General features: G+C 44.7%; 1 protein-coding gene across 1 annotated transcript in view; it reads left to right on the forward strand.

Annotated features, from left to right (window-relative positions):
- The window catches only part of afap1 (actin filament associated protein 1), a 37,837-nt gene extending 10,746 nt beyond the window's left edge, over positions 1-27,091 (forward strand). Inside the window, exons 3-17 of the mRNA XM_070929759.1 lie at positions 9,397-9,505; positions 9,670-9,881; positions 10,291-10,470; positions 14,425-14,511; positions 15,184-15,259; positions 19,290-19,442; positions 19,979-20,190; positions 20,276-20,421; positions 20,651-20,765; positions 21,116-21,343; positions 23,356-23,485; positions 25,118-25,282; positions 25,431-25,621; positions 25,752-25,919; positions 26,532-27,091. Coding sequence (XP_070785860.1) covers positions 9,397-9,505; positions 9,670-9,881; positions 10,291-10,470; positions 14,425-14,511; positions 15,184-15,259; positions 19,290-19,442; positions 19,979-20,190; positions 20,276-20,421; positions 20,651-20,765; positions 21,116-21,343; positions 23,356-23,485; positions 25,118-25,282; positions 25,431-25,621; positions 25,752-25,919; positions 26,532-26,558 — 2,199 coding nt within the window. The 3' untranslated portion in view covers positions 26,559-27,091. The remainder of the gene's footprint in view (positions 1-9,396; positions 9,506-9,669; positions 9,882-10,290; positions 10,471-14,424; positions 14,512-15,183; positions 15,260-19,289; positions 19,443-19,978; positions 20,191-20,275; positions 20,422-20,650; positions 20,766-21,115; positions 21,344-23,355; positions 23,486-25,117; positions 25,283-25,430; positions 25,622-25,751; positions 25,920-26,531) is intronic.
- The last annotated feature ends 840 nt before the right edge of the window (positions 27,092-27,931 follow it).

Raw genomic sequence — 27,931 nt, forward strand, 5'->3', positions numbered from 1 at the left:
CACGTTTGTGTTCATTTGCTGCTCACTTCCCAGTAACTTACAAGCAGCCGCTAGCCGCCAGCTAACGACACAGTTGCGCTGCTAGGGTAAGAAGTCCGAGCAGGTTTTGATGGCCGCCTTGTTTCTGTATGTCTTACTTACTTTCTTTTGTCATGGGCAAATTGTATTTCTGTCGTTTTTTAGAGGATGCACAATTTTACTTTCAAGTAGCGCTAACGCCAGCTGGCAGCTAATTTAGTTCATCCCACTTGATGGCGACGACTATTAAATGCCGTTTTCCAACCGGCCAGCTCTGCTTTTTTGTCCTTTGTCAATCACATGCCTAAGTTATGGACTTACTGTATAACACAGGGCTCTCTTCCAGTGAAAGCAGGGCCACCCCACCCTTCCTAAGCTTTTCCAAAGGGGGTGGACCACCAGCTCCCACCGGCTCCTGCTGACCCACATTTACACCTCATTGTGAGGTGAGAGAAATGCAGGAAACACCCAACCCGATCTCCCTCTCCAGTTGTTTTTTCAGTACAGCCGGCAAGCTGGCACGTCCGTCTGTAACAGCACTCTGGTGAATGCACCTGTCCCGCAAAAATACACACACTTTACGGGCCAGCCTGAGGCAGGAAGGAGGGAAAGTGAAAAATGGGAGTTTAAAATGGGAGTTGTGAGAAAGGTTTTGTTTTGTCGGCGGTAACACTAGCATGGGTGGTTCATGTATAAACAGAGAGGTGGAACACTTAGATGTGTATCGCAGAGGTTGGCAGGCCTTGAGTCCTGCAGCATAGGGATTTTTACAGAGATTTTGTGTGTTAGCTTTTAGTCTAGTTTGTCTTTTGTCTTCTTCTTTCTTGCCATACTCGAGATTTCTATGTTTGAATGATTTCGAATTTATACCAGTATGTCAGTGTGTGTGTGGCGTAAAAGGGGGCTCTGATGTAAACAGTGTGTGTTGGCTAATCAGCTAATCCGGGTTGAGTTCCTCTCCCACACAATGAGCCTTTCAGTCCTGCCATTGGACAGCCGCCACTGTTGCAACTACTATAATGTATGCTGTGGTTTGTTATCACAATATTCCAACTGATTTATATACTCGTCGCACGTCGAAATGCCGCTGTGTATGAATAGCCAACATCATGCAATTGCTTTTTCCCATGCAAAGTTTATTCAGATCGATTTTTACATACAAACAGGGTGAAGACTAGCTTGAACAAGTACATTAATTTACATATACATACTGTCGCTGCAACATTTTCTAGTTTTCCATTGGAGATCCGGCAAAAGCTGTAAAATGTCACCAGCTTTTACAAGCTAGTTGTCTCAAGGTTATCCCAGGACAAAGGCAGGACATGCTGGGTCAACCCTGAGGCTGATGGTTAGCTAGCACCACAGCCTTTTGCTCTTTGTGCTTTCATCTTCTCTTGCAGTCTGGCATTCATTTATAACTCATTGCCTTAGCTTGACCTCATGCCTAAGCTTTGAAGAATGTATTATGGGGGAAGGGGAGGGCGGGGGTTGCACATGTTTATCTGTCCACATTTTGTCCCATCCGTTCTTTCTATGTGTTTCTGCAGGTTTCTGCGGGTTTGAAAAGGGTCATACTCTTGGATTAGGGCTATTCCAAATACCATTTTTGGGGCTTTGAAGCTAAATAATTTATACTTTTTCTTATTCACTGTTGGTTTAAGAGGAGCAGCTGGGACCAGCTGCAAACCCCCCACCCCCACAACCATCATCCAGGTGACCTTGAGCATGGGCACTTAACCTCCAGTTGTACAAGTAGACGGGCGACCAGAGGCCAACAGTAGAAGACTGTGGTTGCTCTGTGCAGCTCCCAGATGTGGGTGTGTATAACTGTAGCAGAGTGGTGCTGGAGAAGAGTGAAGGCCTCAGCAAAACCCTCCTCAGGAAAAATAAAGCTTTAGGCAAACCCTTAAAAGGTCTTTCATGGATAATCCTTACCTTGGGGCAACTGAAGGTCTGGACAATATTTTACATAGTTTTCATTTCACACAGCAATGTGTCCTTCAATTGAAGTACTGAACCAACTATTTTGCCTTCCGCTGCCGGAAACTTAATTTCTTTACCACAATGTACATTGGTTCCAGATATCCCCCGAACAGTCTTTCTAGTACCTTCTTTTTTTAAGGACTACATGTGCCTTTCTTGTTGCAAGGGTATTTTGCTCTTATAGAGTTGTGTGAACTACAAAATTTCCATTTTTTCTTTCAATGATATCCTCAATTCTATAACATAGAAACATGGGAGTCTTGAATAGATAAGATACTAACAATACTAAATTCTTACATTATGTCAGTTTTCAACTTTTGACCAGTTCGGTAGTCAAATTCCGAAAATTCCTTGTAATGTAATGTTGGCAATAAACAGTTTCTGATTCTGATTCTGATTCTGGTATGGTTCACGGCCCTAAAAACTACAATACCCATAAGCCTTGGCTGTTGTTATTATGGAGGGGGAAACCAGTCAGAGGTGCAAACCAGAGCTGTAGCAAATTAAGAACACATCGCTGTTGCAGTTGGGAGCAAAAGTCCACACTGTAGTTGACAAATTCCAGAATCCAAAAGTAAACAGAGTTAAATGGCTGAATGTATTTTGGGGTTTCTATTTTTGCTTCACCTTCCCATTAGCAGAGCATACAACATCATCTTAAACTTGAATACTCCTTGACTTCTGTTCTTATGTTGTTTTATTATTAATGACTTTTTAACAAATAACCAGATATTATTGAACAGTTATTCATATTTTGTTCCGCTGATTCAACCAGGACAATTTCAGGCCCATCCAGGTGTTATCTCGCCTAAAATTGTTTATGACCCTCATGTAATAGGATGCAGCCTGAGTGATGTATTTGTACTCTTTTTAGGTTCTATTATGTAATTTGCGGATAATCAATATACAAAATTAAACTCATTCTTTACACATTACTTATGTAAAGTCCACTTAGTGATGTGGTCATTCACCAATACAATATTGACCAAGTCACCAGTCACAAGTCAAACTGGTTTCATTCAGCATTTGATTACTTGGCATAATCAAATACAATTCAAAAAATCTGTTAGGATTGGCATGTGCTTGAAACATATGTGCTTCTACATTGGGTAATTTGCCAAAAACCATTGGAAATGCAGTTTTCCCTTTCCAAAGCCTCTCCTAAGGGAGTGGCTTTCCTGTGTCCAGTCAGTTTATCCATTCCAGCATGCCATTGGCAGCGTGGCAGAAACATTTATTCCATTTTTTATCCAGTCCTCCTACGCAGGGCAAAAATTGTTACTTGGCATAAATGTTTGGATGTGAGTTTCAGGCCCGGGCCGGAGCAGCAGACAAACCTCCCACTCAAAGTATCCAAACCAAGGTCAGGACTCCTTCACCACTACCTAATTACACATTATGACTGTGGAATTCTGACATTTCTGATATGCATCCATGCACATGACCTGTACATGCTGCTCCTCATGGTTGTAGCAGTGCTTCCTCTAGAAATGTATTCCTGTCAGGGAGGAACAGCATTTAGGACATGAAAACCTCCTTGAAACTCTAAGTGTAATTGCTTTAAGTGGGTTAGGAGTTCCGTAAATGAAAATAACATGTTTTAGTCACTATATGCAATGTTACTTCACAGTTTTTATTTGATGGTAATCACGATCAGAAACGCTTTATTGATCCCCAGGAGGAAATTGTACAAAGTTTCCTTTGGCAGCGGTGGGATTCGAACCCACGCCCCCAAAGAGACTGGAGCCTTAATCCAGTTCCTTAGAGCACTCGACCCATGCAAGTTTGTGGCTTGCAGGCAGACACTTCTTGTGTGTAAACCGTTTAATGTCTGCATATAATAAATTGAAAGGTAACAATGCACACTTCCGCATCCTTCCATCCCTCCAATGATTAAAACCGGCCCTTTTACAGCAGGGCCAAAGCTGTTCTTTCGTTTAGCATATTCGGGCCTTTGAATTTGTGAATACCCTTTGAAGTCAATTAATACCTGTAAGTGGACCTTGAGTTCAGATGTTTTGGTCAAAATGTTCTACTCAACCCGTAAATCTGTCAGTAAAGACACTTGCGGCTATTGCGGCGTTGTCTGCATGTTTTGGTTGGCCAAGGTTCCCCACAAGGATAATTAACGTTCCATCAAATCTAATCTCGTGAAGCGGATGAAGGAAGATAGAAGCTTGACTTGAGATACTGCAGATGTTTTGGAGATGTGTGGAGCATTTGAAGATGATCAGAGCTGGACTCCGGAGGAATATGGACTATAACGTGTTGGTGTGTGTTTATGGTCAGCAGAAGGGCCTTATGCATTGTGACCGCAGTGAACTCCTGTTAGTTTCAGTGTGTTGCAGCGTAATTGATCCGCAGATCACTTGTGCGATACGGCCAAAGCTGTTCTTTCGTTTTAGGGAATGAAAGCAAAGGAAAATTTGGACAGTGTGTTTTCGTGCGAGTCTGTACACAAGTGTATGTGTATGCAGACACACTTCTCCTCACCCCAGTGCCTCGAGGCTTTGAGTCACTACATAGCAGAGCAATAGGATCACATTCTCTGGAGTGTAATGTAATGTATTCTGCTGCAGTCAGGGAAAAATGCTTACCAAAACAATTGGCTTCTGCATGATTATTAATGGTATTGTTGCCTAAAAGTCTTGGAAAGGAAGTCATTGTGATGTGAGATATGAAGCTGCAGACCTCGTATCAACAATCACGAACAAGTCTACTTTCACATCCTCTCCTCAAACCTGGTATTGTGTTCTTTTTCACTTCTCTGCCTTTCTTTCCTTCTGTCTTCCTCTCTGGGGATATTTTTTTTCTTCTTTTAAGGGTTGGGGTAGGGAGGAGAATACTGGCGGCGCTGGAGTTTAGCAGGGCAGCGTATCCCTGCCAAGAAATGAGTTCACCGAACCGCTGTTTCCCCCAAAGGAGATGCGATAAGGTTTCTGCTTGAGGCCCGGCCCGCCACTTGACTCACAGATGAAAAAGGAGAAACAGGCGGGACAAAGACGAGGATTAACGGAGGGGAGGGGATGTGTTACTGAGACAAGAGAAAGAAGAAGAAACTCGAAAAGTTTGCATTGTGCACGGTGAAGCAAGAATACCTCAGATGGTTAATTACATTGAGTCTTAAAAGTCTTGTTTGAAGAGATGTCACAGGTTTAAGGCGAGCGGCTCAAGGCTAGATCCTTGGATGGATCTTTTTTGTGCAACAGTGAAATAAGACAGATAAACAGGGAGGAAAGGAAGACTATGGCATTTGGCTTGAGGAAGAAAATGAATGGAAAAGTGGGAGAAGATAAGAAAAAGTCTGGTCGGGGAGTTTAAAACTTTTTTAATGGACTGTTAGGCAGATGGTGTGGTATGCCTGCTGTTAAACAGCATTTATCTTTCATCTCCAGAATGTGTCTGCTTTTGGGCTGCAACTTGTTATTGAATGGTGAAGAGTTGGCTCAGATATTAACAAATGGGCCAGTGCTTCATGTTGGATTTAACAGGAGTAACAACACAAGTTGAGCTTCTAGAAATGGGGACAGGTCAGGTGGATGCAGCGTTTCAGGCTGGTGAAACGGGCAGCCAAGAGGCGATATTGGCTCATCACAGACGGTATCAGCGTATATATGTTGTCAAACACTTGGAAATGGCGTCATCACAAAGTTTGTCCAGCAGAACACGGTCCAGGTTCAAGAATTCCTCAACATGGATCTAAAATACAGGTGGAGTCAAGAAATGTAACAGCCACCTCACTAATGGTTAAAACTATAAACTAGCACAAGAACTACAATTATCAACATAAACCACCATGTTCTGAAAAGACACATATCACAGACAAAAATATTTGAATTTTGGAGCATTAACAGTTCACGTCTATTTACTTAGATGACTGTTATCTGTTATAATACTTAGATTACTTTTCTGTTTCCTTAAATGACTTTTCTGTTAACTCAGGTTTACTTAGATGACTGTTCTGTTTCCTTAGGTGACTGTTCTGTTTCCTTAGGTGACTGTTCTGTTTACATAGATGACATTATAATCAAAGTGTTGAAAATGAACTTATCTTGCTGAAACAAGTTCAGAAGTGACAATCTGCTGTCTGGAGTGAAATCCTTCAGATGAAAAGTGAATGACTGTTTCCTTAGGTGACTGTTCCAATCCCTCAAAGTGCATCCATGGCAAATAGGCAGTTACTGGCATGTCTTTATTCCCACTCTCCTGTTCGATTGAGCGTGTGGCCTTCCGACTTCAGCACTTTCCATCTTTGACCTTTCCCATAAGCGAAACCCACAGAAAAGCAAAACTTTTTTTGAACTGGTTACAACTTTTTATCCGACATATTCTCAATTGGCATATGACTCAAATCAAATCAAATCAAGTCAAACTTTATTTTGCCTTTCGTGCAAAATTGTGATACAAGGTTCTTACCAATACAATTAAATACAACTATACAATGACAAGATGATTTACTAGTTTTGGAATGGTCAGCTAGTTTGGTCGTCTTTCTACTGTGTTCACAATAGAAATACAGACCACTGACCACTGTCACACAGCAAATGGAGCTTCTTCACATGACCTAAATCTTGAATTCATTCTGAAGGTTGCCAGCTACCCCAACTTTTAGCTGGTTCCCAGGGTGTTACCATTCATTGAAGGTAGCTAGCTAACGTGAGCTTAATAACATTAAGTTAACCACTGCATAGGGTTATCAAAACCTTAACAGGGCCTGCAGGGCCATGTTTTTCAAAAAGTGACTAAATTCTAACATTCAGTAAAGCTTTTTGGCCAAAAGGGATGAACCAATGAGAAAGTAAGACACATATCACAGACAAAAATATTTGAATTTTGGAGCATTAACAGTTCAGGTCTATTTACTTAGATGACTAAGTAAATAGTCAGTTTGTAAAAATGAAAAGTGCAATCTTCTGTGATAATTGTTTGAACTCAATAGTCGTCTTTCATGACAGCAAAGGCATAATTACAGCAGCATGACTGTGATGGTGGACTGTCCACTGTCACGGCACAGTGACACACACTTTCTGCACTTTGAAGATGTTAGCCACTGAGGCTGCACGTCAGCCAAACCCTTTTATGAATGTTCCACGTTGCTACAGCAATGGATGCTGACATCACTGCAGCGCTGACGCCTGATTGGGTCGGCTATAACCAATGGCCCATAGCACATAGAGTTTCACAACAGTTATGGAGTTTCTCCCCTTTATAACCAGCGGAAAATCGGCCCTGCCACCAGTAAATAAAATGAAAAGAGAAGTCAAAGGGGTTTTCCATAAGAGGAAAGAAGTCTGCAGCCATAGCAGCTTGGTCATGGTCCTAGTGAAAAGGGCTCTCAGGGAGACAGAGAGTGTGGCCTTATAAGGTATTTACAGTTTAACAACATTTCATGCATTTTGAAGTTGTCTGGTACTGGCTTGTAATTATTAGAATGAGGCTCCGAAAGAAACGTTGCTTTCAATGGTCGGTGCTATGCTCCACCAGACTCGTGTAAGCGGTGATTTTAAAAGCTGTTGATTTAACATTTAACATCTGTAATAAAATCCAATTTCCATTAGTCTGGATGAACGGCCATCGGTAACGTTACCCACTGTCTTTCTAGGCACGAACAAAGTCACAAAATAAACGACAAACATCTGACATGTCACAGTAGGAAGAGCACAGGTGTAAATAATCAATTCAATTCAATTTTATTTATATAGCGCCAAATCACAACAAAAGTAGTGGCTGATGGCTGAAGTTTCAGGGTCCTGGTATTGTTCATGCTGACTCACTGTCACACTGTAATGGCTTACTGGGATACATGAATGGAACAGAGCTAAGTCAAAATTTCTGCTGTGAAAAAGACCTCAGTGCTGCAGATACAGAATCCAGGCATTATAGGGACAAATTGAAACCATAACTTTTAATACAATTAAATAAAGAATTAAGGCGTTAAAATTTCAATCTTTTGTGTTTTCAGACTGAATGCAAATAAGACTGAATGAACAAATAAATAAGTTGGGAGCCGGCACAAACAATAGACACTTAGACGTACCATCACTAGTTCAAAATGTTTCAACTTGAGCAAAACGTCACGCTTACTTCAAGGCCTTTAGGACCACTGAACATACATAGAGGAGAGGATATGAGGGTACATTGCTAGCTAGTATCAGCTAGTCAAATTTGTGCATAAAAAGCTGAAAAATCCCTCATTCATTCAATTTACATTTAGTTATTTTAAGGAAGGCGCGACTTGAAAGCTATATGTGACTCCACAGCGAACACGTTGAAATGTCGGGCTTACATTGATGCATGCCAACCAGTGCCAACCATTTGTTTCTATGTGCTGTGAGATGATCAGATTTGACGTTTATAGCCACAGTTTCTCGAAGCGTCAAGAGAAATGGGCGCACAGAGCCGGCCAAGATGGATCGCGGCGTCAGGCTGTGCAGTTGATCCCCGGCTCTAACAACTGGATTTGTTTGGACCGTGCGGTGCCAAAGACAAAGGAGGTCTCATTTCTTTTCACCATTTCCCCCTGCGTCTCTCTCTCTCTCTCTCTCTCTCTCTGTTCCTGTCCTAAGCTCTGCAGTAAAATACCATGAAATATCTTAAATCCATTAAGGGCCTAATTATTCATTATTGCAACAACATCAACACGGTTCTGTTGAGTCTTCGGTCACAAATGAATTGGTTTTCTCAGCTTTGCTTCTTTATTTTGGTTTTCAAATCGCTCTTAAACTCAGTTCCAGTCATTATTAAATGGCCATAACAGGACTTCAGGTTAGGTTTCTTAAACCAACACTTCTTTTGGCCACTTGCTTGTTGTTTCTGGCACACGCCACCTTCAAATTATTGCATTCTCTTCCTCACAAGCATTCTTTCCCAGTCTCTGTTGTTTTTTTTTTCCATATCTTGCGTTGAACAGTGAACGTGCCTCTAACGTCCGCAAACAGAAGTTGCCTCTGTTACTGCATTTGACACTTGGTAAGGCTTGATGTGTGTGTGTAATTAAGAGTGACGCATTTGAATCCGTTTTTTCTTAAAAAACGCCGCAATACTAAAGTGAAAATGTGTGAAATCCCGAAATCTGCTTTGTAGCAGGCAGATGCAGTGACTGCTTCGGTAGACGTTTGCTGGATGTTGCTGCTTGTTTGATGCTTGTTTTCATTTTTAATAAATGTAACGACACAATTTAATTTGCAAACTGTAGCCAAGTGACAGGCACATGATCTGAGTTTATATGGCTGTGGTCTGTTTGTATACATATATATGAATAGATTCAAATTATTTCAGAAGACAAGTTTGCTTGCACACGCTTGATATTTCAGTGTCATTTTTTTTGTGACAAAAAATAGACAAGACGTCAATCTCAATCGATGTGCTTCACGCTCTGGTCTGTTCTCTCTGCAGCCTCCAAACAACGGCCCTCCTCCCCTGCCCAGTTCCTCTCTACCAGAAGGCTACTATGAGGAAGCAGTTCCCCTAAGTCCCGGAAAGGCTCCCGAATACATCACCTCCAGTGAGTGACAGACTGATAGCCGTACACACAGACAGTAGTTAATGGACGTGCCTCTGAAAAGATTTTTAATTTTTTCCCCCAAGTTTTCATGTTGTACTTGTGATTTGACAAATAGAAAATAAAAGGCGGTATATGAAAAACAAGTTGTGGTCGCCTCCACTCAGACTATGACTCGGACGCCATGAGCAGCTCCTACGAGTCGTACGACGAGGAAGAGGAAGATGGGAAGGGCCAGAAGATGCGTCACCAGTGGCCATCTGAAGAGGCGTCCATGGATCTGGTGAAGGACGCTCGGATCTGTGCATTCCTGCTGCGCAAGAAGCGCTTCGGCCAGTGGACCAAACTCCTCTGCGTGATCAAAGATAACAAGCTGCTGGTGAGGGACTCATGTGCGCACGTTAGCCGACCCAAGCCCAGTTTAATGGGCGGCATGGTGGCGCAGTGGTTAGCACTGTTGCACGGGAGGTAAAGCTGGTTAGAGCGGGTTGGGGGTTCGATCCCTGGCTGCCCCCGTCATGTCGAAGTGTCCTTGAGCAAGACACTGAACCCTAAGTTGCTCCCGATGGAGACCAGCACCTTGCATGGCAGCTCGGTCGCCATTGGTGTGTGAATGTGTGAGTGAATGGGTGAATGAGACTTAGCTGTAAAGCGCTTTGGGAACTGTGAAGGTTGAAAGGCGCTATATAAGTGAGATCATTTACATTTGTTTAAAAGGCTTGTGCGGTGTATACTTACGTTCTTCTAATCTTCCCCTTTTCTCTTCCCCTTTTCTCTTCCCCCTCCAGTGTTATAAGTCCTCCAAAGACCACACCCCCCAGATGGAGCTGACCCTGTCCGGGTGCAGCATCACTCACATCCCCAAAGACGGCAAGAAGAAGAAGCACGAGCTGAAGATCGTCCACCAGGGGGCGGACGCCCTGGTGCTGGCTGTGCAGAGCAAAGAACAGGCCGAGGAGTGGCTCAAGGTAACACAGTGAAGCCCAAAACCACTGACGCACATTTCCACGTTTCTTGCCATACCGTCACTAATTTAACTATAGTGGTACTTGTAGTGTATTTTATTATTCTGCTGCTCAAAGTAATACGTAATTGTAATTATTTAGATTTTTGAAATAACATGCAGCCTTTCGTAAAGCAAAAAACACATGATGCTGGTCGGTGAGGAGGCCCAAGTCCCTGTCAGCCGTTCTGAAAATGACTTCAACACAGCCTCTCGTGGCTCCCTGCATACAGTAGAGAGCTGTCAAACACTGTAAGGCCAGCGGTCAGCCGTGCTCACTGTGGATCACATAGTTTTTCTGATAGGGGTGAAGTTCATTGCGGATGTTCTTGTCGGGGTTCTTCAGGATGGGCATGTTCCTCATATTGTTGAGCAGGTGGTTCTGCTGATTTCACTCTGATGTAAAGATGTTTGATTTGTAGTTGCCCCCCCCCCCCCCCCCCCCTTCTCTTTCACTCTCTGATCTTTCCCATCTGGCTGCTTGATAAGTCTGCAAAACAAACCCGCCCTGCAGACATCAAATAGGCTCCGGTACTTTCTGCCTTTCAACCCCTGCGTTTATTTGTTGTTAGTGTCCCAGCACCTCTGGGATCTTTCTGTTTCAATCACAGGAGGCCTCATCTGGACTTTGGATTGAAAGGAACCCCCCCCAGCCCCCTCTTCCTCCTCACCTCTGCTCTCCTTAGAGTCTCCCGAGAGTCTACCGGAATTCCTTGTTTGTCCCTGACTACGTATTGTGCACTATTTTAAGCCCCCCCCCCCCCCCCCCTCAAGTTTGCCCCGCAGCGTTGACATTTCAACTGTTTCATGTTGAAGGACCAAAACAGTGTGTTTCTTCTTGATTACTTGTTGCGCATAATTAGGCAATTAGCCGCTGTTTATCGATTGGCTGAGGCAGGTAGCCTTGTCGGGGGCCGAGGTATCTGCGTGAAAATATACAAACGTCTGCTGCACCCAAAACGTATGTGAGGACGGCGCTAATTGTTGCTTGGAGAAACTGTTTCTCTTTGCGTGTTTAGTCAGCTGCCTGGATATTGGAAACATACTGAGTTGATGACACCATGGCCACCGGTTTTTCACTCTCGCAACCACTCTCGGTGGTTTTGTTTGCTTAATCGGTGCACGTGCATGTGCTGCCGCAATCAGCAGTCATCACACCCAGTTGGCCCGAGGGTCTTCGCTTGCACCCTGATTTAAGAGCGAGCTGCTCTGTGGTCCCTCTTTGACCTCTTTTTCTCCAGCTTTTTCTTTGTTTTTGTCCACCTCCCTGTGACTCGTCTTCTACCCAAAACTTCAATAACAGTCATTCTTTTCATATTACCGATTTGGACAATGGAAATAAAAATGGTGTGGACGGTGTGGCCTCGTGGCAACAGTGAAGCCGCGTGAAAGAGGAAGAGCATCTAAAGAATGAGGAGAAGGGGGGGGGGGGGGGGGGGGGAGAAAGAAGATGGAGGGGGAAGCAAGGGGAGTACCTGCTAGTTACAGTAATGAGTCTCCCAGACCTTGTCTGCTAACGATGTGTTTATGGAACACACATGTCCATATTGTGTCCTTACTTCGTTCTCCTAAACCCTTAATTTCTTTCCCTTTTTCCCCCTTTCCGTCTTCTTTAACCTTCTTCTCCCTTTGTCTCCTGCTGCAGTATAACCTGATTTTCTTCCCCACTCTGGCTGATGTTATTATCTTCCCTCCTAACTTGTTTCTTGTTGTTTTTCTTCACTACGTTTGGGCAAAGTAAGTTGTACATTCACAGCTTATCTGCTTAAGTGTGCTTTCAGTGTCCACTGTTTGACAGCGCATGGCCGTCCTGTGTATGTCCCCATCCTGGTATTTATTTATTTATTTATTGAATGGTTATTGTTATGTAAGTTTAGCATTAACCAATGCCACATACCACAGCAATGCCCGTCCCTCGATGGGCCTCAGATCATTCATGACTATATCACTGATCCCTCTTTAAAATCAGCTTCCAAATGATTCCATCCATGGTCAGTTTTAAGTTCTGTGAGGGGGTAAGGAGGTCCGCATATTGATCCCCGAACAAAAAGAGGCATCTTTCAAATAAAAATTTGTAAAAGGGGACTTTACAGATCCTGAGCCAGAAACTCTGAGAGGTGTCACCATGTGACTTATATTCAGGTGTATGAACTTTCATCATGGACTGGGTGCACTGTCTGTTGGCAGTTCTTGCAAAGTGTCTCCGATAAAGCAGCAGAGCCACTGTAAAAATCCATGGTCTAGCAGGACTGGGGGGTTTGTGTTCCCTGTCTCAGTCCCTCCCCACACACACACACATTTTCTGTCATCGCCACTGCATCTTTTTATTGTTCTCTAAAAGAGAACAACAACAAAAGTATGCCCATCCACCTGCAACAGAAAGACAACGACCGAAAGCACCTTTAGTTTCATTTTCCTCACATAACGTGATCCTAAGTACTTCAGTTATTCTGCAGCACTCACCACGTAACCATGCACCCTACATTTATAAAGAAAGGAACAAATAAAGATACAGTTACAATCATTTTGAGAAAAAAAAAAGACCCTCAGCTTTCACGCATGTATGGTGTGTGGTGAGTGCAGCCAAAGGCGAATGGTTTACTCCCACAGAGCATGGAGAATTATCTTTTATGGAAATGATCAGACTTACCTCCAACAAGCACCCTATTATATGCTGTCACGTGAGTAAAGCTCTCAGGATTGGGTGGTTATAGAATTCTAAACTCAGATTTGCTGTTACTGGAATACATAAAGTTTTCAAATTTTCACCACCCTTTTGATATGGTTCGGTGTATGCAGGCTTCAAGCTAATTTCATAGCATGAAGCATGTGAGATGTGCGGCCCTGGGACTGGATATGTAAAAACCACTTCAGTGCCGAAAGCATGCCTTAGCCACTTGTCAATCGCCAGCGTATTCCTTTATTGAAAATGGTGTTTCAGCACCCAAAAACTACCACACACAGTCCCAGACCTCCTCAAGTTCGATTCGTAGTACATCATCGGGCCTATGTAGCACCCCAGCCTGGCAACGTAGCTCTGTGCTTGCTTGTCTGTCCCGCTCTCTCTCTGAGCCGCTTTCTGTGCCAAACCCATGGAGCCACAGTCTGTCATTTCCCCAGCAAAACCCAATTATGCTCCCTCCAAGCCAAAACCAATGAGCTGAGGAGCTCTGCAGTGGTTCAGAATGCTTGTGGAGAAGACGAGGGGGAGTGTGTGTGTGTGTGTCAGGGAGTGCATTAGCCGTCTTGCGCATACAGCGGTTCGACTGAAATCTCATTTCCCACTGTCTGCCGCTCGTCCGCACACACACACACCCCTGTCACCACTGCACACCTAGCGTTGCCAGATCTGACGGTGGGGTTGCCAGGTCTGAAGTCCAACGAGGTCACGGTAATGCACACTGGCGCCCCGTCCAGAGCCCTGCAGATCTCATTCGCCCCTGCTGGACCTTGTTGCGTAAGGATTCCATCGACGTAGTAAAAGTCTGTGGTGTCTAATGTGTATAGCAGACACTCCCACCCCTCCAGCAACTCCACCGCACATGCATGCACGCTCTCTACCTCCTGTAGTTGCTCCGCTGCATGGGCCTGTATTGCCTTATGATCCCTTGGCTGCCACTCAGTAGCATGATGGGATATGAGAGAGGAGGGAGTTCACCGTACATGTGGCCCGCATTACCCTAGGCATTCTTTCTAGGCTGAAGGAATGAGCTGCTTAATTATGTGGCGATGGTGTGAGGAAATATTTTGCCATGGATGCAGCCATTTGTTGTGATCACGGTTAGGACCTAACATTCCGCCGGCCCAGTAAGACGGTTGAATGCAGTGATCAGGATGTGTGCAAGCGGGGACTTTCCACATGTTTTAATGTGAACGTCAACCTCATCAGCTAGTGCTGTATTTCCTTATTGTTGATCAGGTGATGAGAGAGGTGTGCGTCAATGGGAGCGTAGACTTGGATGGAACTGGATCTGGGTCACCGGTTCACAAACCCGAATTGGAAAAGGTAAACACACCCGTACACCCTACACTGTGTCTCTTATCAGCAGATGTTTCTGTAGTAGGGTTGGGTTCCATAAAGCTCGTTCCATTTTGGATTTCCTTTCCCGCTATGTTTTATGAGCAAAAAGCTAAAGTATACGAAACATTCCATGTCAATGATGGCTTAATTGAACCTAGTAATCCTGGGTTGATCTTGCTGTAGTAGACAAACATTTGCAAATATACCTCCATCCCATAAGGCCCTCTTTTCTTGGCCTAATCGAACACAATCACACTGGGTAGTAAAAGCTGTTTGTCAAATAACACTGTATTCCATTTGGCACAGGAGGGAACATAGCAATTAACGCTGGAGACAAACTGTACCCGGCGCATATGTGCGTGCCTGCATATATGCATGTGTGTTCAGTGGTGGAAAATGAGCCACATCAGAGGCTCTTTAATGACAAGCCGCTCCCAACTTGGCACAGCAAACACAAGCCCAGCCTAATTATTCATCTATAACATGTTGCAGATGCTCTTAAGGGTTTTTACAATGTATACTGTAATTAGACGGCTGTGTTTGTGCGGTAATGCCTTTGTCAACCTGTCTTTTTTCAGGAAAGTACAGTTTTGTTCACTTTTGTACCTTCTTGTTCCATCCATTCTTCTCCTTGTGTATGGTCGTCCTGCCTGCCAGAAGGCCTCGTGCGACAGGCCGAGTTCCGATGGTGAGGTGACTCATGAGAACGGGCACAACGACTGCAAGGACCAAGGTGAGAGACCGCAGCAGCAGTAACCAAATCTCTTAACCTTTTCCGTTGCTAACAGAAGTGAGTCCTTTGCATCCAGTTCATGGAAGTGTTTCAGTTCCTGTGGTAAACACAAAATGTCTGGAAGGACTTTCCAAGGAAAATCCCTCTCTGGTGCAAAGTATTCCTAGTTAACTGGAAGCAAAAGAAGACAAACTGGGTAGTTAAAATTCAATGGTGCATCCATGGTACAACAACAGGGACCATGGATGAAGGATGTAGCAGCAACAGGAAAGACGTCAGCAAACTGAGCACTGTTTCGTCGACACTTCATGTAAGGGAATGACGTTACAAGATGTCGCTGCTCAAAAATGACACCCTAATGAAATAAAATGGCCTTCACTGTGTGTACCATTGAGAGCAACCTAAAACCGGAGTCAAATTCCTTGTGTGTCCACATGCTTGGCCAATAAAGCTCTGATTCTGTTCACACCCACCAAGAAATAGATTGATAGCGTGTTATTTCTGGCCGAACAATTTTAGCAGCCCACAAGGGGCTACATCTGGACATTGGGCACCTGTGTGGCCCACATTATGAAACCCTAGTGGGGCAGTCTACAGAATGCAGGTTTAATGTGGACCTGCCCTCAAAAGCCCATTTGTGGCTCAATAGGGCCCTCCTTTGGGCCTATATGAGCACTTAATATCATAGTCCAGGGTGGGCGCCTCCAGCCCCTAATCTTGTGTTCCACAGCAAAGCAATCTCAACTCACTTACAAGCTTTTTCCAAACGGTACCATCAGCGATTTCCAGAGCTTTCGACTGTATCATACGATCTCCATCAGCGAAAAAGTGCTATGGATGAAATCACAGATCCTTATCTTGCATGTCATCAGATCCATGACAAATAGCCATATATATATATATATATATATATATATATATGGCTATTTGATACAGTCGAAAGCTTCGGCCAAAGCTAGGAAGTGGACCTTGAGTTGAGGTTGTTTTGTTTGCGAATGGCTAGGTGTTTAGTTTAGAACTCATCTTTCTAACACTTAAGTTAAATGAGGGTTAGGACATCATCAGTGTTGTTGAAACAGAATTGTTCTGAACTTGGACCCACTTCCAAATCCTGAGATACTCCGGCTGCCTTTCCCCCATTAATCTGTCTCATGATTCAGAGGGGAGTCTCTGCAAGCTCCGAAAAGGTCAGCCTTTAATAATAATGCATGAAGCATGAAGAATGAGCATTTGGATTTATTTAACACGGGTTTTACACGGAGATGGTCTTCCCCTGCTGAACTAGATGCCAAAACAAAGAGATCCGGTTGAAATAGTCCCTGGTTATTTACCGTTTGTTTGCTCAGCAGGCAAAATTCCTCGGGGAGAAAAGCTCAGTTATTTGGATTGTCAACTAAAATGTAACACTCTTATTTTGTTCCTCTTTAAGAGGTTCACTTTTCCAACATTATGTCTGAAACAGATTTCCCACCAGCAGTTCATTTCAAACCTCCAACCCAGTTGGCTTTTTGCGGAGTCAGCACAGAGCTGTGATTCATGGACCCTGGTTGTGTAAGTTGTGTTTATGTGTCTCTGCTGTGAAACGACGGGGGAGTGTAGAAATGGGATAAGCAACAATCTTCCAGATGAGCGTAACGCAATCAGAATTGTAGGTGACTTCTCCAGGGAGGCAGATCTCAACCTTTCTGGGCTGTTGGATGTAGAAATGTATAGAACCAGCATCATTCAGCATGTAGCATCCGTCATTCTCACCCAGTATACACACACACAAACAAAGAAAGTAGAAAGCTTCATTAGCTGAGCAGTAGTCTGTGAGACCAAATCCATGTGACATTTTAAGCATTTTTAGCTGATGGTCGTGCCCTGAGTAAATTACATAACAGGTACACATACTGTCGATCTAGTACCTTATCTCCTTTGTATATGTTGGTCATTTGTTCTGGCTATGCCTACACTGCACAACCTTCGAGCAAACCTCTCATTGCTGCTTCACATCTTGTTTTTGGATGACTTTTTTTTATTAAAGAAAGAACTCCCAGCAGTTTTTTTATTTAGTAAGACTTGCCGTGCATCTTCATCTCAGATTCCTATCAAGACTAATGCTCGTCAAATGTCATGCTCTGGATTTCTAATTCCACTCTCCCTCCGCCATGTTTTCCTGTCACTCTCTTCTTCTGCGGCTGGTGGCAAACCAGCTTAGAGGTGCACTGCCGCCACCAACTGTCGCTCTCACGTCAGCCAAATCACGTTATCTTGCGAGGCAGCGAGGAAATACTGCCGACTGGGTATTGTTTACCTCGGTTCAGAGTCAGTGTTGTCAGTTTAAATCTGATGATTTCCTTATAAATACAAAAGCTTATGGCATCAGTTATTACCCCAAAGTGGGAGTGGTCAGGGGCCAGTGGGCTTTACAAGTAGCATTAGCAGCTAATGCTAGCCGGTAACTTTACTGGCAGTACCCACGTTGCCTTCCCTAAATGAAGAGCATCATTTGTGGCAGGTGCATATTCTGATACAGCTAGGAAACGCAGGTCCGAAATATAGATCTTTGACAGCTTTCACACAGAATCCATGGTTGTACGCCGACATAGCCGCGTCTCAGATTCCCCCTCATGGAGTGTCACGTCATGTACGCCACGCCGGTGCTCAGTCTGATGTATAACTTTTCCTATGTGAGCCTCATTTTTGGATTTAGACATATCTCTTTATTGTCATCCAGTAAACGCTGCACATTTATCGCTGAAGTAAAGTCCCCGGTCCTACTTTCACCTCCTTGTGCTTCAGTCGGTCTCCCATTTCGGCTCAATCAGCCACATTCCTTTCGCGGCTGGTAACAAAAAGAGCTGATTTACTGGAATCAAATGTACCTGATCAGAGTTTTCCTCCTCCTCATCTCCTGAAGGGAAAAATAATAAGAACTCCTCCTTTTTTAAAAAGCTTTGAATCGCTTTCACATCTGTGTGTCTGCTTTCCACCTCAAGGCCTGCATTGTGTGTGTGTGTGTGTGTGTGTGTGTGTGTGTGTGTGTGACGTGTGTTTTGTATACTTTTCGCATTACAAGAAAAAACCCTGCGACTGAAATTGAGTGCAGACGGCCTCCCATTTAATTAAGGCAGTCGCCATGGTAGCTGTCACATCATATCAGGGAGGGAAACGCAATACGGAAAAAATGCTGAAACAGATGCTTATGAGTGGTGAACAGAATTGAGTACAAAGAGCTTCTGTCATTACCGTATCAGTTTGGACTACTCGTTCGAGGTGCTGATTCCTGCGGGGCAGACGCATCGGTGACCATGTACAGTGTGTGTCTAGAATCACTGCAGACACTCGGCATGATGACATCAGTGAAGGGGAATTCTTTATACTCTCCTCCCCCAGTTCTTCTCCGCTGTCTCGATATCTAGCAGCTGAGAGAGTTAAGAGTCAAAGTGTTTGACATCACACTATCACAACATTTGACCAACACTTCCTTTCTTTCGTTTTCTCACTTTGATTCTCTCTCTCTCTCTCATACGCGCATTTAAATACACCACAGACCACAGTATGTAGACGAGGGAGCCAAGCAGAAGCTATTTCCCTCATTTAGACAGACAGAACCTCTTTAGACCTGGCTTACTTGACTTTAGCCCCCCACCGCTTCCAGTAGAATGTGCCCTCTTCCTTTCTCTCTTTGAATAGAAATTAGGGCAGCTGAAATCAGCCCACTCAGACCAGTGGGGATGCTGGGATTGCAAACTGAGCCTAATTCCCCCAACAAAGAGCTTTTGAGCCCACAAGGGTCTGATTAAACCCAATCCAGCTGATTCTGAGCTCATTGTTTGTTTATAGTTGAGTCTAAGGTTGCTCTCTTTTTTACAGTGTTGCAAAAAGCATCTAAACATAATAGAATCAACATAAATGAGCACGTAACATCTCTCTTAATAATTTCCCGTGTGTAGATAATGAGTGTCGAGCACGCCGAGTGCTTCAAGAAGGACATTACACGGAGTGGAACTAATTTCCCATCATTTAAACTCACTCTCTCTCTCAGGAAAAGGAAAGAAGAACTCAAAGTCGGAGCAGAAGACAGGGACGGTGGGGAAGGGAGCTGGGAAGAAGATCACTAAAATCATTGGACTGGGTAAGAAGAAGCCGTCCACAGATGAGCAGACCTCATCGGCAGAAGAAGACGTCCCCACCTGTGGTAAGACATTAAAGCCATTATCTTAAAGGTCTCACTATGCTTCAAACGAACCATTTGGTGCAATGGGTCATCCATCCAAGTCGAAGGGAATAAGTTTTTATGCATGCTCCCAATAGCCACGGTGGAAGGCGGAGTTGAAGCCCCCCCCTCAGAATATTTGCTACAAGGCCGTGAGGAAACAATATGATTCAATACCTCAATACTTCTACAGGAACCCCTAGTCTAAAGCATACTGAGGCCTGTACTGAGATCCTGGTTGTTTTGGAGACATCTGTGGTTACTGGGTGATAACAGCGTTAAGTGCATTGGGGTTCAAAATGACACAAACATGACTTGAGAGGCTGAAGATTCAGTGAAGGAAGAATGAAGAGGACAGACCTGGGTGGGAAATGTGGACCAGCAAAAACTACATTGGACAGCTATTGCTGAAAAAAATGCTGACTATAAATAGTATTCTAAATAGGGTTTGATAATGTATGAAGATAATGCAAAGTTCAGTTTGGCTCTGTGCTGACTGTATTTGCTTCGATTGACAGGCTACTTGAACGTGCTGTCCAACAACCGCTGGCGGGAGCGCTGGTGCCGCCTGAAAGACAACCAGCTGCTCCTCCACAAGGACCGGGACGACCTGAAAAGCCACATCGCCTCACTGCCCCTTCGCGGCTGCGAGGTCAGCCCCGGCCTCGACCACAAACACCCCTTCGCCTTCCGCCTGCTCCGCAACGGCCAGGAGGTGGCTGTACTGGAGGTGAGCCGTATTTCCTGTTTGATTCTGTATGAGAAGAGGGGTTGGTTGTCAGCCGGGTTAGTCAGCTACTGAAACTTTTCTCCAGGCCTCCTCCTCTGAGTCGATGGGTCGCTGGTTGGGGGTTTTGTTGGCCGAGACTGGCTCCACCACAGACCCGGCCACCCTGCACTACGACTACATCGACGTCGAGACCACCGCCAACGTCATCCAGCTGGCCAAGCAGTCCTTCTGGTGAGGGACTTTCTGTTTCATGTTCCATGCTTAGCATTAAAATGGCTCCCATGGGGGACCTGAGTGAGTCTGATGTGCTCTTTACGCGGCAGCAGACTCAGCGTTAAAATGTGATGTAGATGCTGAAATGATGAATATTAGCGTGTTTTATAGACCGGTCTGAGGTTATAGAAGCACTTTGTTAAAGACACGTTTTTTTTTTATGAATCTTGATGCTTTCTCCTCACAGTTTCACCAGTAAGCGCGCCGTCTCTCCCAACCCGTACCTGGACAACCCGATCAACGGCTACGCTTGCCCCACTGGTATGGCTCTGCACTACGATGATGTGCCCATTAACGGAACGGTAAGGACACAAGCAGCGACCCTTCCAGCTGTTTTTTGAAATCCTTGGCTGAGCTCCGCTTCGACCGTGGCTCTCATTGCTAACTGCTTTTCACTTTTCTGCATAGCTAGCACCCATCGCTAACCCTAAACCTCCTCTAGTGTGATTGACTAGATGTTAAAATGTCATGTCATATATTCCAATAACACTTTCTATGGAAATATAGTGTTCCTAACGTTCTGCTGCTATCGCCTCTCCTTCCTTCACCTTTATCTTTAATGTTATGTATTATGTCTCTCCTGTCCTCTCCTCTTCTCCCCAACTTTCTTATCCTCTCCGCTCGCTTGCATGCTTGCCCCGTCTAACCCAAGGACCCGGAGGCGCAGTACTCGAGTCCCAGCACAGGGGGGCGCCAGCTGAAAGCGGAGGTGCACTATGAGAACGCTGAGCTCTATGAGAACATGCCCTCGCCCGAGGCGGCCGCCCGCCATCCTCCCAAGCCCTCCACTTCCTCCACCTCCACCGGTCACTACAAAACCCCTGTTTCTAAAGTCTCCTCTAAGTTCCTCTCTGCCGATACTAAAACTAAAGCCGCTCAGGTGACTGACACTCTGCTCCTCAACCCCCCCCACCTGTTTTACCTGTCTATAATTCACCTTTTTCATGTGTGTCCTTCCTTCGTCAACATCTCATTCACTCATCATTTTGTTTCCCCCCCATGTTTTCTCCCAGACTATGGAGGTGACTTTGGTCTCATTTATAGGAAAAAGTCCTCGGGAAGAAGATTTCCCTGTATGATTTTGCTGAAATGTGCTTTGATGAAATATAATGGCTTGGCTTGGCTTGACATGACGTCTGGAATTCTAGATATATCACTAATATCACTCTGGACATATGTCTGAAAATACAACATGAACTGTAGCGATTGGTCAATCACACTGTACATTTACTTACTGGTGATTATTCAGTAGCAGCAGAGCACAATGTCGAGTCAGGCGGCCTCACGTCTATGAGGGAAAACAAGCACACATGCAGAAATACCACAAGAAGCTGAAGCCAACTGGAAATTTCAGATCATCACCAGCCAGACGCATTTTAAAGCTACCTTCTTTAGCTGTGCTGAGGTACAAAAATGCTAACCACAACCACACCCCATAATGACAATGATCCCTCATTTCATTGCATTGTTTGCGCGCTGTCAAGCCTCAGAGTTGATACAGTATGTACAGTATGAGTACGGAGCATGTGTGTGGTGTATTTCCTTCTTCCCCTTTTACAATGAGCATCAACTGTGTGTGTGTGTGTGTGTGTGTTATTTATATTTTACAGCCCCGCTCTCATTGCCACCCTGCCTCCATGGCCACATAAGTCACCACATGGTGTTGCCGTGCCTCCACCCCCGCCACCCCTTTTGATGTGTGCGGTGTGGCCAAGGGGTGTTAACATCGCCTCCAAGACCACAAAGTACCGCTCCAGTATAAGCCAGTGGGGTGTGCTGCAGACAGCAGGCAGCGCTGCCGGCGGCGGCGAGCTGATATTAGCAGCTCCGTATCATCTTTAATTTGCTGTGCTATAGCAACATGAAAAGCATCAGGCTATGGAAATACTTTATATCTTAGAACCATTGTTATTGTAGACAAGGTGCCATGATAGTGTTGAGTTATACTCTGATTTCCATCCTTGATTCGGTTTTTCCAAAGTAATTCCATCCTTGAAAGATGGATATGTGTTATGTTAAAAATAATAATCACCAGTATCAGTGTAACTGTACAAAAGCAGTAGGTTAAAGCTGCACCAGTCAATATTTTTTATTTTAACAATCAAACGTGTAATATGAGAGGTGTCGCTCATTCCATGGAGAATTATCTGCGGGTCCTTTTTTTTCAGTGTCTTAAAGCTCTTTGTTTTGGTTTCATGGCCCACAACTTTGCCGTTTTGGCTCGTTCAACCTGGACAGAGACAGTTTCCAGCTGCAGCTGTTTTCTGCTGAAGGGCTCTGATAAAGCCACTGTGCACCAACCTGCTCAGCAGCAAACAGCAGACAGACATGGTTAAGAGAACTAGCTGGGGAATGTAGTGGAGCATTTGGCAGCCAAAGAGCCAGATATTTCCCTCAGGGGCTGGTGGAGACCAAAAAACAGAGCGTGAAAAGAGGGTGAATATTGGACTTCCATTCATCAGATCATGAATGATCATGTCACTGTGCCTGCTGGATGTGTAATCAGGCAACTATTAGCCATGACACATTTTTTTATAAGGTGATATTTTGTCAATGTCATGTTTTTGGCTTGCTCTGCTGCCCCGAAGTGGTAAATAAAATAAATAAATGACTGCAGCTTGAAAAATCCAGGGACGAAACTCATTTAAATGAACTTTTATTATACTTGGTAATAACCTAACTTAACGTTTATCACACAAGTTCTAGCTTTTATCAAACCTCATTCTAAAAATAAAGGTAGCTTGAATTGAATATCCGCCATGTTTAAAGCTTTGTTTAATTAATTACTAAGCACACGTAATTTAGCTTATATACAGTAGAGTATTAACTGTTGTGAGATATTTGAAACGTTATTTTGAACGGTCTCCCTCCTCCTTGTTCTTCTCCGATCAGATGAAGGGAAAGAAGGGAACAGCGGCCAATGGGGTGGCATCAAAACAGAAGCCGGAGCCAAAGAACCAGTCCAAGAAGAATGGGGTCAATGGGACGAATGGGACAGCTTCTCTGAAACGCAACAACTCCAGTAAGCACCAACAATTTTTTTTAATTTTTCATTAGGAAGCTAAAGAAGAGCAGTTTAAGTATGTCATAAAAAGTTGGAAGTTGAAAGTCCTTTTTTTTTCCCGTGACATCTTCTTAAGTTAAAATTGAAATCTCATTAAAATAGCAGCTGCTGAGGGTGGTCCCCCTTTCTCCATCACTTCTTGTGCCGTGAGCATCAGACAGTGTGTCTGGCCCCCAGTCCCTGCCTCTCCACCGCTGATTACTTTCTAGCAAAACTCTGCTCCACAGCAATTTGGAAAATGCAAGAGGTCCAAATTGCAGTTGGTTTTAAGTACGGGGGAGTAAATAACTCCAAAACCTAAAACCTATCCTGCCTTGGAGACCATCCATGTGACGCATGTGGGCCAGACTCGAACCCCCCCGCCCCCTCACACCCCTCGCCCCCGCCAACGCTGGGGCAACGCTCTAAGCAGACGCGATAGCAGAAGCGGAGCCCAGATGTTGGGAGAGGGTGAATGTGGTCCCGTTAATCCTTGTGGTTCAGAATAGTATTTTTTATTTTTTTTGCCTAATATGCGAACGAGAAGGGCTGTCATTCCTCCAAACGTCGGCATGGAAAATACCAAATATGTGTCATGTTTGGATTTAGAGTATGCCACACAATTCTCATATTTCCAGTGTCAAATAAGTATATTGAATTTGAAAATGTCAGCAGTGGTTTGATCGAGTGATTCCTCATCACAGACACACAGTTGTTGGACGGTTACCCTCAGTGCATTTTCCATGGTCCTGGGGTAATTAATAACTGCTTAGAGCTGTGGCTGGGAGTTCAGTGGGTTTCTGAGTTCAGGTCCTCCCAGGGCCCCGATAATAAAGGCCATGCTCTTCTTTTTCCCATATGCGTCGGTTCAGGGTCTTGTTGTCCTGGAAAATCTCTTATTTGGAGGCTTTATGGTCAATGCACCATCACTCAGGGGGGGTCAGGGGCGTCTTTCTGCCTCATTTTGGTGTGGAGGTGTGGTTGGGTTCACTGGCACTACATTCATACCGTAATCCAGTTCTGTGGAATCGATCCGGCCCCATCGGGAGCAACAAGGACACTTGATGACGTGACAGAAGGATCGAACCCCCAGCCCGCTCTACCCTGCTCTACCTCCCGTGCGCCACCATGCCGCCCTTAATGGTTCCCAAAAGCGCTGCCCATAATAGTAATAAGTTAACCAGCGAGATCCGACTTCATCAGCAAACATCACTAAAAGAAATCAGACTGGCTTGTCCGGTTCTACTGTAGAAAGAACAATTCTCTACAAGCAGTGGTTCCCAACCTGGGGCTCCCGACCCCCATCATGGGTCGCCAAAGCTCCACGGGGGTTGAAACCTGACTTAACAGGTTCAATGTTTGACAAGCCTCCAGAAGAGTCAAGTAAATTGTATTCATGTAACCCTCGATTCAGATGAGGGAAAAGAAACTCCCCCCAAAAAAACCCTTTACATATATGAAGACTGAAAAACACATTAACTGTCAAGCCCAAACAGCTTGTTCTGACTTCCTGTGAGCCCCACGCGACAGAGTGACAGCATGGCTTGGCCCTCTTTGTGTCCAGCCTCTTCACTACCCGACCCTTTTTTTTTGTTTTGTTTTGTTTTGCAGATGCGGAGCAGTGTAAGTATGGGAAGAACCGCGTGGAGGCCGACGCCAAGCGGCTGCAGGCCAAGGAGGAGGAGCTGATGAAGAAGAAGCAGGAGATCCGGAGCCAACTGACCCAGCTGAAGAAGGAGAGGAGAGACCTGCGCACCGCTGTGGAGGCTGCTGCCGGTGAGAGAGGGCGGGGAAGTCTTTCTGTTTAACAACTGCTGGCCTTTCAAGGAGCAGGGAGGTGTCGGACAACAGTTCTGGGTCTGGAAAAAGCTCTCATCACGCCAGGTACGAAGTTTATGAAAGTGACAGTTTCTTCTTCTGTTAGGAAAACGTTCTCACGCCTCGCTGTCGGAGCGACTGAAGAAGGTGGAGGAGGACTGCAGGCAGAAGGAGGAGGAGCGGGTGAACTTGGAACTGGAGCTGACAGAGGTGAAGGAGAGCCTGAAGAAAGCCCTGAGTGGCGGGGTCACCCTGGGCCTCACCATCGAACCAAAAGCTGGCTCCGCCGGACTCCAGGTCAGTGCACCTGGGACCCCGTACTGTCCTGTGGTTCTTCGTGATGCTTTCACACTTCACGGTATGAGCCGTCAGCTCACTGCGTGCCCCCGTCAGCCCTCTAATCCCCTCCCCCCCTCTCTGTGTGCAGTCACCAGCCATGCTGCGGCGGACCCAGGAGTCTTCTCCCTTCTCCAGCTGCGACACCAGTGACACAGAGTCCTGCTCCCTGCCGGTCAACAGCGCCTCACTGCTCCGCCGGCAGCAGGGCGGCCAGAAGGCCTCGCCAGTCCGGGGACACGTCCTCAGGAAGGCCAAGGTCAGAGCTCACAATGCAGACTGGGGCGAGTAGACTAGGAGTAGTATTGGTAATGTAGATTTGACCAAATCAGAAAAGATTAAATCCAAATTTGACTTGTGGCTTCATTTGGACCCCCCCCCCCCTTACTTCATGACACACCACACCATTTTGCTTTGCTTGTTAGAAGACTTATCTGAAAGTAATACATTGAATTTCTATAAGGGCACTAATGGCTTGTTTACACAAAGTTTAGGACTTGGACTTGATGGCACTTGATAATCGTGACTTGGACTTGAACTGGGAGACTCACAAAACAATGACTTTTCGGGGGGGCGGGGGATGGGCATCTGTAGTTTCAGAAACAACGTCGATGGTAGCTCACAGATCAGATGGAGGAGTGAAGTGAGGCAGTTCAACCTTTTAGAATGAAAAAGACGAGGTGTCGAACATTTAGTCTTTTAAGTTCCGACTTTACGTAGTTCTCACGCAAGCTGATTTATTCCGGATGAGGCCGAAAATGTTGTTTTTCATACATTTAGCTCATTTACTCATTTGATTTGTTTAATGATTTTTATTGTACTTATGAATAATTACCGATTTCTAAGTGGGTCTCTGTGTTTCACTTCGCAGGAGTGGGAGCAGAAGAGCGGCACATAGACGGACCAACCCCCCCTCACATCAGCCTTGCCTTCCTTTCTTTTTGTCTTTTTGTTTTTTTTTTTTCCCCCCCGAAATTGTGCATATATTTATTTAAAACTGTTCATACAGTCAGAGGGTGTTGAGGAGGACACGGGCATAGCATATTCACATGAACCAAAAACACGTTGCTGGGTTGAGTATACTGTCGGTGCCCCCAACGTGCAACTTGTGCAACTCGTGCCGCTGTAGTCTTTTCAAGCAGCCACCTTTTTCTGTGTCTTTTCTTTTCATTCAGATCTGACCTAGCAGATTGACAGTTTGGGGTCAAGACCGAGTATTTATTTGTAAATGTTTAAAGGAAATACTAGCTTCCCTTTGTTTATTTATGTAGATATATTTAAAGTTTTTTTTTCTTTTGGTAGAATTTGTGGCGCCCCACAGGACTCTTCCGCCATCGATGGTTCTCATTCACGAGCGTCGGCCTCAGCACACAAAGTGCATCTCGCATAGCAGCTCCACTCTGAGGGGCTATTCCCGGAAGCAGAATTATTCTTAAGGTAATCCGAACAACTGTAACGAACTCACTCAGTTTGATCTGTGAGACACGTTGACATGTCCACTGAAGAGGACTGGCTTATTCAAAGCAGTAGAGTTGCAGAAAATTAACGTTTTTTAAAAAACAAAATTATTCAAAATCACAAATTGAGGTTATACGTTAATATGTAATAGAGTGTCCACTAATAATGACGCCACAAACTTGACGTTTTGACTCGTCACGGCTGGGACAGCTTACGGACATTTTTACATTGAAAGTGATAAATGGCACTTTAAATGGCACATCGATTTGACCACTTGGTAGGAATTGTGCTATGTTCAGTTTCACAGATGCATTTTTATGTACCCGACCTGCGTGCAATTTGAAGGTTTGTTGTTCTGTAATGGCGCTTCCTGTTTTTATGTTTATTTTCCTGTTTCCATGCTGAATGAAAAAAAAAAAAAAAAAAAATTATGTAAGATTTAAACTCTCAGCTTTTGGAGAAGATGTGTTTTCCTTCCTTTTGAGAGAAGGCGCTCATCGATCCCGTGGACATCCATGAATCGAGCAAAGCTAGGCCAGGCTTCCTGTTCGACATACCTTCAAACTGCAACTGCATGACTGACACAAGTAAGGCATCTGTGAGTTTTAGCGGAAATCACAAATTAGCTCAAGCACTAAACCACCCTTTAATAGTAAAACCCCCCCCCAAAAAAACTGCCTATTAGCTTGTTCAAGACAACAGCCAAGGTGTGAGACAGTTGTTTTTTTCCCCTACAGTCCTGTTTTACTCAGCACCCCCACGAACAGCGCTGGGCTATGAGGCCATTTCAGTGCAGTGGCCACATTTGGAACT

The sequence above is a fragment of the Enoplosus armatus genome, chromosome 23 (assembly GCF_043641665.1).
Source record: "Enoplosus armatus isolate fEnoArm2 chromosome 23, fEnoArm2.hap1, whole genome shotgun sequence".
Taxonomy (NCBI): Eukaryota; Metazoa; Chordata; class Actinopteri; order Centrarchiformes; family Enoplosidae; genus Enoplosus; species Enoplosus armatus.